The sequence below is a fragment of the Rhodnius prolixus genome, unplaced genomic scaffold (assembly GCF_049639745.1).
Source record: "Rhodnius prolixus isolate KJV_2025 unplaced genomic scaffold, Rpr scaffold_6, whole genome shotgun sequence".
Classification (NCBI taxonomy): Eukaryota; Metazoa; Arthropoda; class Insecta; order Hemiptera; family Reduviidae; genus Rhodnius; species Rhodnius prolixus.
The window spans coordinates 35,036,478-35,051,066 of NW_027411634.1; the positions used below are offsets into that span (position 1 = coordinate 35,036,478).

Below are 14,589 nucleotides of genomic sequence, written 5' to 3' on the forward strand. Positions count from 1 at the left end.
TTGTTATAACTATTTCTACTTCCAAAATTCAAATATTGGATACAATAGTGATGATGTAGAGATGAGAATAGTGATTGGATACAATAGGAGATGTAGAGATGTTGAAATTTAACAATCTCACATCACACTATGTAACTAGATTTTATCAATGTTGAACCAATATTGAAAAGAATTAACTACTTTAAAAAAGAGAAAATTCACGTACCAGGTGAATGATCATGCCTTTTATCATGATTGCCTTTATCCTTATCAGACAAGTCATCTTTGTCTGGAGTAATGGATTCATCCGCGGCACGGAGAATTAGCTCCGAAGGTAAATGTGTGACGAGAGCCACTGGGAACGCCTGGCTAGCTGTACTACTGGTTCCACCTTCATCCGCACCTCCTCCACCGCCACCGCCACCACATTCGTCCTTCGGCTCACCAGGAAGGACCTGTGCATCCCACCCATCAACACGCTTGAACATTAAAATCAGAGAGAAACAGTTAACTTTAAAAGCAGTGTCCAATTCTGTTACATTTATAACACCGCCACCATTATTTTGATTGATTTTTGTAATCCTCTTTTATTATTATTTAAAAACAAAAAGATTTCCAGGACTACAGAGTTAAGATCAATAGCGAACAAAAGAAAAAAAATAGTTTCAAAGACAACATTTCTCTTATCCCTTTGCGGGTAATATACTTTCTTAAGAATTTTGCATAAATGTAGTAAAAATGAACAACCTAAAGCATTAAGTAGAAAACCGGCAATTCACTGAAAATATTAAAATATGTATAAGGAAACAGCAGGGTTATGTTCTGGTCAAGAACATTAGAAATGAGATTGTTTTTTTAGCAAATTTGCTTCTCTTCTGTATGTAATTCTCGTTGTTATAGATGCTCCATCAATTGTTGCTAATCTTTCTTCCCCATACATTGTACGTGAACATTCTGCCTAAAATACCATGCATCACAGCTCTCCTGGTCTTGTGAACGGTCCAGCTCGCTCAATGAACCTGATGGACGTGGTATAAATCAGGGTTTTAGATATCTAGTCTTGATTGCTTTAAACAGGTCATACATGTTTCATCTAAAGAAACAGCATACACTTGCCACTTCCACTTTGTGTTTCTAGTTGACTTCGGGCCCAAGACAAGTGAAATTCTCTAAGACCATTTGATCCCTTAAAGGTTAAAGATGTTAAGTCAAAAGCTTAAGAGTAAAAGATAACAATACTATGTCTTCACAAGTTTTATGTTCTGTTAATTGAGTTACTCATAGTTTCTATGGCTATCTCTGATGAAATCTTTCGAAAACCATTGTTGAAAGAAAAAAAATTTAGTCAAGTTGGTTACCGAAGTAATGAACAAATAACACATAACCCAAATGATTTAACAAATCAAATGTTCTGAAAAATAATAAAATCAATTGTTATACTGTATAATTATTAAAGGAGTGCTTTAAAAAATTTTAACACACACCTAACACCAATTAATAAAATAATAATAACTAGAGCTCATTGCTAATGAAAATTCTAAAGAAGTTTATAATAAATGCCTATGTTGAAGAAAATGTCAAAAATGAAAAATGAAAAACTTTAACATTAACTTGCAACAACTTTGTCACCTTCAGGTCCTGGATTATCGGAACTGATAGAATCTATCAAACCGATTGATGTTTTTTTAATGATTTTATTAACAAACATATTTTAGACTCTTTATGTTTTATGATAAAGTTTTAGCTATATGATATATTTTTAAATTATTTCGTCTCTGAATACCAGATGATGACAAAATATTAAATTAAATGTATTTTAAACCTCAAAATCCCAATAAAAATTAGAAATGAAAATTCCAGTCAGTTATTCCGCCTCCCAACTTATCAGAATTTGTTTATAAGATAAGCAGTTAGTTTTGAAATTTACTAACGATATTATAACCAAGATATGTAAAATTCCTTAGTTACATTTATGACTCATAAAAAAAGCTCAAGATAAGGAATTAGGATATAGGTTTTCAGAGGGAAAGATCAAAAATGGGACAAGGGGCACACTAATGCAATTCTTTAATTAGAGTAAATGTAAATAACTCAAGACTCCCAAAGAAGTGATGATGCTTTGAGGATCTCACATAATCAAGTTCACTCTTTGAAAAAATGATACCAACAAAACAAAAAAAAAAAAAAAAGCATTGTGAACAATAGCTTACGATAAAACTATAATTTGAAACAGCTTCAAACAACCATGAAACTAATTTAAAAATAAGTTAATAAAAAAGTGACAATAACATGCAGGTGCTGGCCAAAAAATATTTTTTCAGGATTAATTTCCTTTTTTATTTGGCTGAAGTAAATTTTAACGGAACTAATAAAAAGAGAAAGTAAAATATTTTCAAACTAAACAAAAAAATAATTATAAGTAAAATATTCAAATTAACGAATTTAAATATATATTTAAATATTTCGAAAACGAATATATTATTATGGTACGTACAATTTCATCAGAATGCATTGTCGTAGTTTGTGACGATGCTTCCCCACTATTCACCGAAGAAGGATTAGTGTTACTGTTGTTTGTTTGTTGCGACACTTGCTCAGCATCTGGATGCTGCAGCTAAAACAGATATTATTTATTTTTGACAATATAACTTACCCATATTTTTTAGGGGGAAGTCATCTTTTTTATTGATGTTGCAAAAAATTGGCCCGTTTTTAAATTTTTAAATGCTCACGTCCTACAGCAATAATAATAGTATAGAAAATAAAAAAAAGAATTGTCGCAAAAAAGCTTTTGTTTACATCTCTCCGACTGATTAAATTTTTAAGAACATATATACGTAGAAAACTATTACACTAAATTCACTGTGTAATAAAAATGAGTTAAAAATTGATTGTATTCTTGAAAATTGATAAGGAATATCGTCTGACCTCCAAGCTAATTAACTTTAGTCCTCACAGGCATTCCTTAAAATGTTTCATAAGGATTTAAAGATTGGATCTTCAAAATCTGATAGTGTGATTTCAACGTACTAGAATGACACAACAAAATACTAACTTATGAAAAGTTACCAAGAGTAAATTTAACTAGTAGGGACAAAAATAGTATGAGTAAATTATTTATCATCCATAAACAAATTTTCGTAGATGTGACTCTCGATCAAGAATAAATCGAATGATCAAATGATTCTTTAAGAACGTGTTATCAAAATTTTTTTCCGTAGCACTCAACATTTGCACCAGTTCATTATCACATTTTTTGATTTCACAGCTAAATACATTTCAAATGTATTTAATTTACTATACTGAATAATAGATTAGGGTTATTAATATTAGCATTTGTTAATATTAATTAACATTTAACAATATTAACCAATATAATTACTCCAAAGCAAACGGAAACAGTAAAAGTCCACATCTATGATGAAACAATACAACTATGACCGACCAGTCCCGGATCTAGGCCACCTGATCCGCTGAAATCCAAATAAATCGTGCAGCAACTTTAAGAGAAACAACTTTAGCTCCGCCATTTTCAACCTGTTCTATCCAAGATCCTCCTCCTACACATTTCAAACGGTCCGACGTAGATGGACGAAGGTTTCTTCCGACTCACAATTTTTAGGGTAGGGGATGAGCAATAACTTGTAAGGGAACCGACTTGTAAGGGGAAGTAAGCAGGATTCCCGAAGAGTAGAGGGTAAGCTTGCCGAAAAACGAAAGAGTAAACATAAGCCTCGAGCTGAAAAACAAGGGTCCCTTACCCTAAGCTGCTCACAAAGTGATCCACAGAGTCAAAATTGACCGCCGCCGAAGTTCTTCCATCTATTCACTGTCAGCCATTAGACATGTTAAGAACTATTTAGTTTGCTGTTCAGAATTGTAACTCCAAACTTCACTACAATATGAATAGACAACTTTAAAGGAATTAATCCTCCACGATCTTCCTTCCTTGAGTAAATATTGTAATCGTGGATTTTGCGGTGATTGACTAAAACCCTTAATCAAGCAAACAACTAGAAACTAGGAATCATTGCTAGGAATAAGAAATCACGTAGACAGTTGGCATTAAATCTGAAAAACTAATTGAACATCCTTTTAAGTGTAGAACAAAACTATTATCGGCCTACCTTTGAAAAAAGAATCCTATCTTTCAGAAGGCCTGGCTTACGTCTTAGAAGACCCCTAAGAAATACTGTTTTCTCTCCAGTGTTAAAGCAATAGTATCAACAATCCGGTGGCATTGTTGTACAGTGCTATGATGACTCCTGAACGCAAATTGGTGGTCTGTTGTAGCGCCAAACTCCGATAATATGGGGTTAATACGTTCAAGTAACAGTTTTTCGAGAACTTTTTCTAGAGTCGGCAGAGCCTGATTGGTCTGTAGGATAAGCGATAGGGGAAGGTGAGCAGGTTTACCAGAGTTCACAATCATTCGTACCATTGAATACTTCCATGATAGCGAAAAGTATGTAGTACGAAGGACAGAGTTGTAAATGTAGGTAAGGGAGATGATTTCTTAGGTAGGTGGCAGAGAATTTCAGAAGTGATGAGATCGCATCCTGGAGACTTTCTTGATGGAAGGTTCTTGATAGTGTATTTAACGACTGAAGAAGTAAGGGCTTTTTCAGTTTTCAGTTTTTGTAAATTTCTTTTCAGTTGTCTTCTGAGTCTAAAGTACGTCAGTTTGTCACTAGAATAACATGTTCGTTGCCAGAGGCCTCTAGCCAATATCATTTTCCGTACATCCCTATCATTTTGTAACGATAAGCGTAACCTTCGTCTAATCCAGATACTTGGTTTCTGAATATCATCAAAAATTAAGAGGAACTCTGCATTGCCCACTCTACCATTCTACTAATTGTAATTGGGGCGTCAGGAAAACGGTCTATTTATGCAAAATGATATTCAAACAGATAGAATGGAGACAACTAAATACCTTTATATGTGGAAATAAATGTTCTATGATTTGCCCAGACGATTCATAGCCTCTGAAGAGATTAAAATTCGAAATCAATCAGAAAGAGAAACAGCATTCATTATCAATTGAAAAAGCAGAGCTAATAAAATTCAGCATAGGTCAACTAAAAAACTGTCATTTTAATATAACTGGTTTTTTGCACAAAAGATTGCAGTAAGAGGATTCGATTCTCCTTCTAATTCACAATTCAGAAATGGATGTTATCTGTTTGGGAAGAACCCTGTTTAGTGAGCGGCGGAGCACTGAGAAAGCTGCAAACAAATTTTAAATCCATTTTTGACGACTTGTTAGGGAAATATTTTCAACTTAACAAGCTTTTGATGAAATAATTATTTAATCTAACCAAACATTTAATAAATTTTATATTTGTGCAATGCTTAGTAAACATATCGCTCGCCTAACAATGTAAATGCAGAATTATGGGATTTTGTTGAGAGATTGTTGAACGAAAGAAGGATTTAGATTTGGATAAAGGATTATATTTGGGAAAAAGAAAAATGCCGAATATAAAGTTGAGGAGTAATCTTATGAACTTGAATATTGACCAAAATATAAAAATGTCCAATGAAAAGCCCAACAGTTTATAATTTAAAAAAAAATTACGTAATGAGCTAGATATAGTGATTAAATCTAATAAACCCTAGATTAAATTAGGACGCACTGACCAGACAAGATTAATTAAAATCAATGTAAAGCAGAATATAAATTTTAAAGAAAACTGTAATAATTATTTCTAACGTCTCTTAATAATCATTCAAGTTTCAAAGCACTCCCTCATTTGTTAAGAATTTATTTTCCTTGAATTAATAGAAACTGAAATTGCAGGTGTGAAGACTAAGTTGATACTATATCTATTAATTATTTATTGAAAAAATTAAATAAATAAGACTTACTTGCAATTGTATAGCAGTTGCTCCTCCTGAAGGATCTCCTTGATCCTGATGTGGATTACTGTAGGCCAGAGTAAGAACAGTAGCTCCAGCTTGCTGGAACAGTGGGACAGCATATTTCTCGCCTGTACCGGGAGCACCGGTTCCTGGATTAACTACCTGTATTTGCAATGTCTGTTGCTGTGGCAGATCGCCCGGTTTCGCTCCTGGGACACTTATTGGCAGAGTTATTATCTGAAATGAAAAAAAGTAACTTGTATATATAATCATCTTGAAAGTGAATCAGTTTAGTGGGACACACATATGTGGTAACGATGTAAAAGAAATTTATTTAAAAAATGCTTAGATCTCTATCCAGAGATGTCAGATTTATATTTAGGGACAAACCTACGGTAGTTAAAAGAGTACAAAAGAGAAAGAGAAGCCCAATTAGACAACCTATATATCATTGAATTCATACGTCGTTGCTCGAATTTTTATAACTAGAATCTTGATAGAGAAAACTTAGTTCTTAATCGTGGAACATTCTAAATGTAACTTCGAGCTGGTGACATATGAATTAGTACACTTCAGCACAACCTTAAGCAAATTCAGATTCCTCTTGAAGTTGTATTTGATTCAAAATATAACATAGAATAGAATGAAGCTCAGTTAGACCGACTTTTGTCCATTAACCAAGAAACACGGCAAATTCATCTCGCACCTCAATAGACCCTCTACCTATAGTAGTTTTCTAGCTACCATTTTGGACTCATTTATGAAAGACCGAAAATCATATTAGACACATAATTTACGGACTTCGTTAAACAATCCTGCCTAATCGGCGATCAGTCAGTAGTTGTAACATTGATCCGAAACAAATTTTTGAAGATTTTACTAATCATATCGCGATAAATGGTACAACACCCATCTCGCTCATTAAACACATTGCAAGACTTTTATTCTGCATGTTTATACAACACGCTTGGAATACCACGTTTTGCAATTACAAAAAGCGTGCTTGGGAAGGATTTCTATTAGTTTTCATGCTATCAATTTGTAGTAGATTGATGACTGCAGAACTAGCGTTGAATTATTATCAGTGTAGCAAATTTTACTTTAATTATTTGGTTTTGGATATAACAAGAACATTCTTCTAATTGGACGAAAAAAATATTTTAGCATCACTCAATTGTTTCAGGCTAGTAAACAAAAGTTCTAAATTTAAATTTTAAAAAATGTTTACTTTGTAGCTGTGTATTTGAATTAAAGAATAATTCAATTCTTTCATACTTTAATTTCTCTTTTATTGGAATCCCTCTGGTTAAAAAAAATATTTGTACAAATGTCAATTTCTCATTAAATTTTATAAAAAAATGTTTATTTGAAAAATCTTTTTAATTCAATAACAAAGCTCTAGGAACCATGGAAACAGTTCACTTTAACGAGCAGTTGAAGCCTCTAGGGTACTTTCATGTTTTGTTTTAAACCCGTTATTGCAATTGATCTTTTACTTAGTATTAAGATAGAACTTATATACGTATAGGTTTCTAAAGAAAATCTCTTTTGAATAAATCTTGATTGTTGCTCAGCATTTCAGGAACTACTGATGCCGTAAATGAGAGAAGTAATTATTCTTTTCATGCAATTTTCTGACATTTGTCGAAAAATCTTTACCTTTAAAATATGTAAGCCTTACTACTTGTTATTAGTGGTATATATTGTGAACAAAAATTATGAATAACAAAATAATTAAAAAAAAAATCAACCATTTTTAGTTTTTTAAAATGATAAGAGTTCTGTGCATTTATTGCATCCAAATATTAATTTTAAATATGTTAAACTGCATATTTTAATTGGTACAATTATATATAATATAAATTTAAAAAATGAACAAACTACTGGGAACAAAGGTATAAAAACGTTTTTCTTCGTTGTCAGTTTACCTTTCTCCTTTAACCTACATATATTGCACAAACTGCAGTATACAGATAAAATTTAGTGTTAAACTATTCTGAGATTGTTTATTTTAAAAATAATTTTTAGGTAATACATGCTATATTTACTTGATTATTATCTACCCGATTAATTCGTTACACGAGTGCCACTGTGTAAAACCATTATTCATTAGAGCATAAACATTGAACGTGAGTGATTCTTAAACCTCCTAAAAATGTACTCTGATGAAAATTGAAAATGAAAAGTAAGAATCAGAAAGAAAATAAATATTTACGCTATTTGGGGCAAATCTCTCGGATTACGGACATTCGTAAATACTCACAATAAAGAATGCTCGCAAAGTAGATATTATATTATATTAAGGTCACATACCCGAAAACATAATAATTAATCTGCCAGAATTAATGTCCCTACTTATTAAAAACAAAAACAAAACAAAATCGTAAGTATAACCATCAGTAGATTCATGATGAAGATTCGTAGTTTTAAAAATGTTTAATATGGAACGTACAAAAAGTAATAAATGAAATTGGTGCGAGTGTTTTACTTTCTCCTCTTACTAATAAATGGGGAAGTTAACGAGGTTATGTTAAATTTTCCATCCCGACTTTCACTTAAAACTTAGAAAATGAATTGTAATTATTAGATCTCCCACGAATGTATTATTTCAACAAATCAATGAAACATAAGCGGATATTAAATATGAAAAATAAATTAATATTACATATTAAAATCAATAAAATATTTCCATGCTTTTATTTAGCAAAAATAAAACCTACATATATAAAAGTTTGGAATTTATCGTTCTAGGGGTAGGTTGATCTTATATTATTATTATTCAAGAGAGGCAAGGCAGAAGTCGAAGATGGGAAGAGACATTGTTTGAGAGAACTCATTAATGAAACAAAGGTAGTTTTAAACTCATGACGATAAAAGAAACAAGATTAATAACTTACTACTTCTAATTACTTTATTATAGGATGTATATGTTTAACAGAAAAAAAATATATTGTTCTTAAACAAAAACTTTAAGTTGTATTCGACAAAAAAAAAAAAAAAATGAAAAGAAAATTAAAATTAACCCAAATTTAAAAACAAAACTCATTACTGCTAAAAAAGGAATTGATTTGGACAAATGTTTTTACTAAAATTATAAGGAGAAGGTTTTTTTTAAAACTATGTTTTCATGAACAAAGCACTGTTATTTAAAACATTCCGACTGTTACTGGGCTACCAAGAGAAAGTTGCTATACATTTCGTCAGCATTTGCCAGCTTCTAAAGCATATTACGCTACCTTCTTTAAAACTACTAAACTACGGATTATTAAAGAAACAATGAAAATGCCATTAGAGCTTCTAGTACTTTGTTTTTTAATTTAGAATATGTTTTCTTTTTTTCTTTTATTAATTTTGTGCTAACACTGAAATAAAATTCAGAAAAAGAGATCATATATACAAATTACTTTAACATTCATAAACATTATTAATGATGATTAACTTTGAAAATGATATTAAAAGAAAGTGAAACTGGAATTATAAATTATAAACAATATTTCAAATATTCCACGTTTTTTTCTCCAAGTTTATTAGTATATTCTAAAAATAAAATAATTACTCACCATTCTTAAAACATCCTATAACCATTTGGAGCTTCTATTCAGTGTTTAAAATACGGTAATAACGTAAAAAAATTTTTTTTAAAAGAAAATAAGACTAAATTGGGAAGGAAAGCTATTTAAAGTTGTTTGTAAGTTGGTCTGAATCACAAATCGGCTAAGTACCAGCATCAATTTAGATTAAAGCAGTAACTATTTTTAAATTAAATAGAAAAAGGAACTAGTGACTAAGTGCAAAACAATATCATCTGTTTAATCTTACATTTCCAAGCTTTTTTATGCTTCTTTCTCGGTGATAAATTAATTTAATAAACAACTAGGATTTAAAGTTTCCACCGTACTTTCCACTTTTGCAAGTGAGTTACGGTGTTGCAACTAATTCCCAGGATATCTGATAAATGAAAGGAAACATTACAAAAATTATTTATCCCTACCCAAAAAATTAATGGAGCCTTTGAAATTCGGAGTGTACCCCCATGGAGCCAGATGAAGTAATTAGGCGAAGAATATCCCTCAACTGATATGACCGCTTTACAGAATGACTTTTTCGAATTTCGAGATTTTCTTAAAGATGGCCCAGGTATTTTTTAAACTAAGAATACTCATTTTACTAATGCATATCTACAACTTTTATTAGCAACATTTTTCCAGAAAAGTCCTAAGGGTACTTCTGTAAATGAAAATGATGACACTTGCGTCAAAAGTGTCGATTGACATTATACGCTTTTTACCTATATACAATTAAGGTTTAAATGTGTTGCTAAAATTACAATTTTTCAAGATCGCAAAGTATTCCACAACAGCTAATAATGGATTTTCACTTTTTTATGACTTAGTAGAAAAGGCCTTCTACGACTTTTTTCTTAACTTTGTATTATTACACTAATATAGTTTAATTACTTTGAAATATTTATCTAAAAAAATTTTTTTTTTTTAGTTCCGATTTAGGGGTCATTTCGATGCAATTTACATCTTGACGAATTTTAAAATTCAAATTTACAGAAATATGTTTCCAAATTCAGAAAAGGTAAAAATGTTAAAATTAGCGCATCGAGAATTATAGTAGAGAATGTCGTGTGAGAATAAAAACGTTCTTAATAATAAAAAAATTTAAATTTAAATTTAAAAAAAAAATTGGAAAATGAATTGATGAAGACCACAATTACAGAAAGGAATAAAGAAACTGCTAATAAAATTGTTTAGGAACAAAAATATAACCTATTTTTTTACTATTGCAACATATAATTTTTGTTAATCCAAAACTTTCTTTTATCTACGGCAAAAAAAAGAATAAAAGAAAGAGAATATATACAAATTTAAAACAAAAAGTCTTTTATATCTGGAATAGATAGAACTTACAGCAAAAACAAAGAAAAAAGAATTTTATAACACTGATTTTACAACTTCAACTTTATAGTTAATGGTATTCACATTTAATACGAATTATGAATTTCTATTTTCATGGAATATGTTGCAGGTTTTAATTTGTTTTTGGTGAAAACTCATTGATTAAAAAAATAAAATCAATCCTAACTTATATTCTATTATTAAAAATGGTAATTCATATATATTAAATTAAGTATTTGGAACAAACCAATTATTAAAATATAAGATTACTCATTTCAAAGATCAAACTATTTGATTCCATTACGGTGTAAGTAATAACATAATAAGTTGTGATTATAAACAAAAATGAAAGTACAGAAAGGCATACTTTCACCGTAAGCTACATATTATACCTAGCAACAGTATTGCGATTTTCCAAAAGCACAGGCCCATATATTTATTTGTTTGCAAAATTGAAAACAAAAAATAATTAGGTCCAAAGCTTAAATGTGCGTTATATTTAAGTATTTAATTAAAAAAAAAGGTATATTAAAAACAACTTTACCACCTACCTGTTGATTATCAGCATTATTGCCAGCTGTTTGCTGAGCCAAGTTTAAAGTAAAACCATTGGCATCAACTGGTCGAAGATAAGTAACACCTGCTTCATCTGCAGATAAAAGTCCAACGACTTGGCCTGTGCCACCACCAACTTGATGAGCAAACTTGGCAGTGGTAAACTGAGCTACTGTACTCCCAGTTGGTAAATTACCACTAAATGTAGTTCCAAACGGAGTGAAATTCATTTTGGCGAGCACAGCAAAATTTCTTTTAACCTTGAACAATTCAAAAAGAATGATACAAAAATAAATGAATATGCTGGCATTACACTAACGAATATAAATGTAAAAATAAAAATATGTACTTACGAAACTTTCATACAAGAAGTAAAAAATGTGAACCGTGATAACATCTAAATAATCACCACTTATTGAGAATTTATTGAGATGCTAAAATTATAAATAATTTTATCAACAGCAGTAAATTTGTTATGGCAAAAATTAAAAAAAAAAAAAAAATTATATACATACATGTATACTTATTCACAATAGTTTAAATACAAACACACTTTTAATTTTCAAAATCTAAAATTTCCATTCTAGATATAACAATTAACGGTGAGTACTGTTACAATGCATATAATACGGTAGACCAAACCCACTGGTCTGTGCCAAGGTTAAGGCAATGGAGACTATACTTAATAATCCTTTAAAATAAATAATTTTATCCCAATATATACCAAAAATTACTAAAAATATAAAAATCTAAAAACAACATTTAAACATTTGCCAGTACACCAGGATGTTTGAGACCTACTTACCTAAAATTCAGAGCCACTTTCTCATTTCAATTCATAAGAACTGTCATCTATAACACAATGATGTGTTCATTTTTTCCAGATGCATAACAATAATTTACAACAAATAGAAGTAAATATTAACTTTTTAGAAGATGAAACAAAAACAAAATAAGGATCATAGAGAAGATTGTAGAACGTAAGCTGCCATAGCCTAGAAAAGCGGTGATCCCCAAAAATAGGGTCACGTAGTGGCTGAAGTAATGCCTTTAAAACGCGAATAAAACGAACAAAATTCACTTTAAATTCTCAAATCACCTTAACGGATCTCTCCACATTTTTTAAAACATTTAAAAAACGAACTTTCACTCCCGTTTTAGATTAAAAATGTAAAATACTGATGTGACAACAAACTACCAAACACCTGCCTAGTTTAGCTATATTGCGTTGTTTTCAATATCGAAATGTAGAGAGCGACACAATCGCGATTAAACGAAAGCCACTTCCGCCACAGTTGTATACGACACTCCCATTTATACAATTCAAAAATTAAAGGGCATTAACCTTATTTTAACATAATTTTATTTAAAAAATCTTGTAAATGTGAGGAAAATAACAGTATTTGTTGTTAAGCCATTAATCATATTTAATGGAGTAACCTAAACAGCAAGGTAAGTAGGTTAGAAAGTTGGTGCAAAATCAAGTAACTTATTTTTAAAATATATTATAATTGATAAAAATACAATACAATCAAAATTCACATAAATAAATGCAACAGTGAAAAATAAATAATTCCAAAATGGTTAAAAGGTCCAAAAGTATTAATAAAACAGGTCAGATATTGAGTAACGAGAGGTTTAATCAATTTTATTGTTGACAAGATTGAGGTAAACATTAGTATTAATATAATTCAGTTAGAAGTGCGATTGTGATACTGATGTGTTCCTTTGAGAACGTTCTAAATACAATTCAAATAAAAGCCGATTGCTTTCATAGTAGTAAGGGTTTTCTGCAGGAGTTAAATCAGGATTGTAGGTAGCAATCCATGGTTGGGAAACACATCCAGGTCCTAGATTTCTTGTTCCTTCAAAATCCAATTCAGTCATTTTTTCATTAGAATGTATCAATTCTCTATGAATTTCCTGAAAAGAAATAGTTATGTAATTGATAATAGGGCTAAGAAAAGCATTATCACCTAAGTTATCACATTTCTTATATCACTACGTGCTAACAAAACTATATCAAGGCAATAACTTTCAGTAATTAATTCATTTTAAAGTAAAAATGCATAGATTCAAGAGAAATCATTAAAAAAAACATGAAGTAGATATTAAGAATTCCTAAACTACAACAAAAACTATTAATTGTTTAAATTACTAACCACTTTCTGGCCATTGTTGGGAAGTTGATTTTTTGAAAGAGGGAGAATGGAATTGTTTATGTGTAAATTATTTATTCTTTTCGATAACGGTGTAAATTCGCTAATTTCATCTTCACAACTGCTACGGTATCTTTTTCTGAAATATATCAACACATACTTCAAGGTGTTATAATACATAATTACCTTTAAAAAATGCAAAACTAGAAGGGAAAATTTCCCTTACCTGCCCCCTAATCCAGTAAGAGCCATTTTCTGGCTACCTTCTAAATATCTTAAACATGAAATTTACAAAAAAAAAAATCATTTAACCCTTGCAACTATTCATAAATTTAGTTTAAACTAAACAACTGCAACTATAACATGTTCACAATAAATCAAATGTTATCCTCCCTGTTTTTAACAATCGTTCGAAGTGTACAAAGCTACCAACATCACATCAAACTCAATTAAAATTTACAAATAGAATGAAATAACTATGGAGCTGATTTACTCGTTTCTGTAACCGTGAGCTATAAATTTTAAAGTGATTATAAATTTAAGAGTGATCCTAAATTAACAAAAAACGGCGTTGGCGAAATTGGATCTTTTACCAGCTGTATACGTCTTTAGTTAAAGTTCGATGACTAAAGTCAAAGCAAATATGACCGTCATCGATACTATTTAAAATCGATTTCTTTAATTGAAACGTATAACTATTTTTGTTTATTGTCCATTATTATCTTATGAATCGAAAACCTTTTATATTTATAAAAATTAATCTATATTTATTTAATGTTCTTATATGTGTAAGAAATATATCAGCTTTGTGTCGGGACATTGGGAAACATATGCCAGCAGGGTTGCAAAAATATATGTTTTCTTTCATATATTAGATCTTTACAACTAATAATCTGTTTGTATGATCTTTATAATTTTGATTTCTATTATGGCATTACTTAAACTGATCAAGAAAAAGATAAAGCATTCAAAAAATTCTACATTTCAGTTCTTTAGAGTGCAACGAGATGGGAGCCCGCCCCCCTGCAATTTACTCGTCAAGTCTGAAGAGTATTATGCACCTAGTGCCCAAATGTAGGTTTTACAGCATTGGCAGACAAAAATAGTAACTATTTTATTTAGATATT

The 14,589-nt window shown here is 30.3% G+C and overlaps 2 protein-coding genes across 8 annotated transcripts in view; both read right to left on the reverse strand.

The window, feature by feature from the left end:
- Positions 1 to 12,549, reverse strand: part of LOC141460667 (uncharacterized) — a 30,340-nt gene extending 17,791 nt beyond the window's left edge. For 3 of the 7 annotated variants that reach the window (XM_074140903.1, XM_074140904.1, XM_074140906.1), the window contains exons 1-6: positions 12,109 to 12,549; positions 11,657 to 11,737; positions 11,300 to 11,563; positions 5,851 to 6,081; positions 2,474 to 2,593; positions 206 to 458 (exon numbers count right to left, since the gene is read on the reverse strand). In XM_074140903.1, the coding sequence (XP_073997004.1) occupies positions 206 to 458; positions 2,474 to 2,593; positions 5,851 to 6,081; positions 11,300 to 11,533 (838 nt within the window). In that variant the 5' untranslated portion in view covers positions 11,534 to 11,563; positions 11,657 to 11,737; positions 12,109 to 12,549. The remainder of the gene's footprint in view (positions 1 to 205; positions 459 to 2,473; positions 2,594 to 5,850; positions 6,082 to 11,299; positions 11,564 to 11,656; positions 11,738 to 12,108) is intronic. The other 4 variants (XM_074140905.1, XM_074140907.1, XM_074140910.1 and 1 more) reach the window with 4 other exon arrangements.
- Positions 12,550 to 12,792: 243 nt separating this feature from the next.
- LOC141460691 (uncharacterized) lies at positions 12,793 to 14,088 on the reverse strand. Its single transcript, XM_074140954.1, has 3 exons — positions 13,689 to 14,088; positions 13,466 to 13,601; positions 12,793 to 13,226 (listed from the first exon to the last, which is right to left on the reverse strand). The coding sequence occupies exons 1-3, from the start codon at positions 13,712 to 13,714 to the stop codon at positions 12,999 to 13,001; spliced, it is 390 nt and encodes a 129-aa protein (XP_073997055.1). The 5' UTR covers positions 13,715 to 14,088; the 3' UTR covers positions 12,793 to 12,998.
- Between the last annotated feature and the right edge of the window lie 501 nt (positions 14,089 to 14,589).

What these genes read in the sequence shown, in the direction of transcription:
- LOC141460691 (XM_074140954.1), bottom strand. Translation starts at nt 13,714, where the DNA reads ATGGCTCTTACTGGATTAGGGGGCAG. An exon ending in CTTACTGGATTAGGGGGCAG is followed by an intron (nt 13,602 to 13,688) that starts GTAAGGGAAATT and finishes GATATATTTCAG; the next exon opens with AAAAAGATACCGTAGCAGTT. An exon ending in CCAACAATGGCCAGAAAGTG is followed by an intron (nt 13,227 to 13,465) that starts GTTAGTAATTTA and finishes ATTTCTTTTCAG; the next exon opens with GAAATTCATAGAGAATTGAT.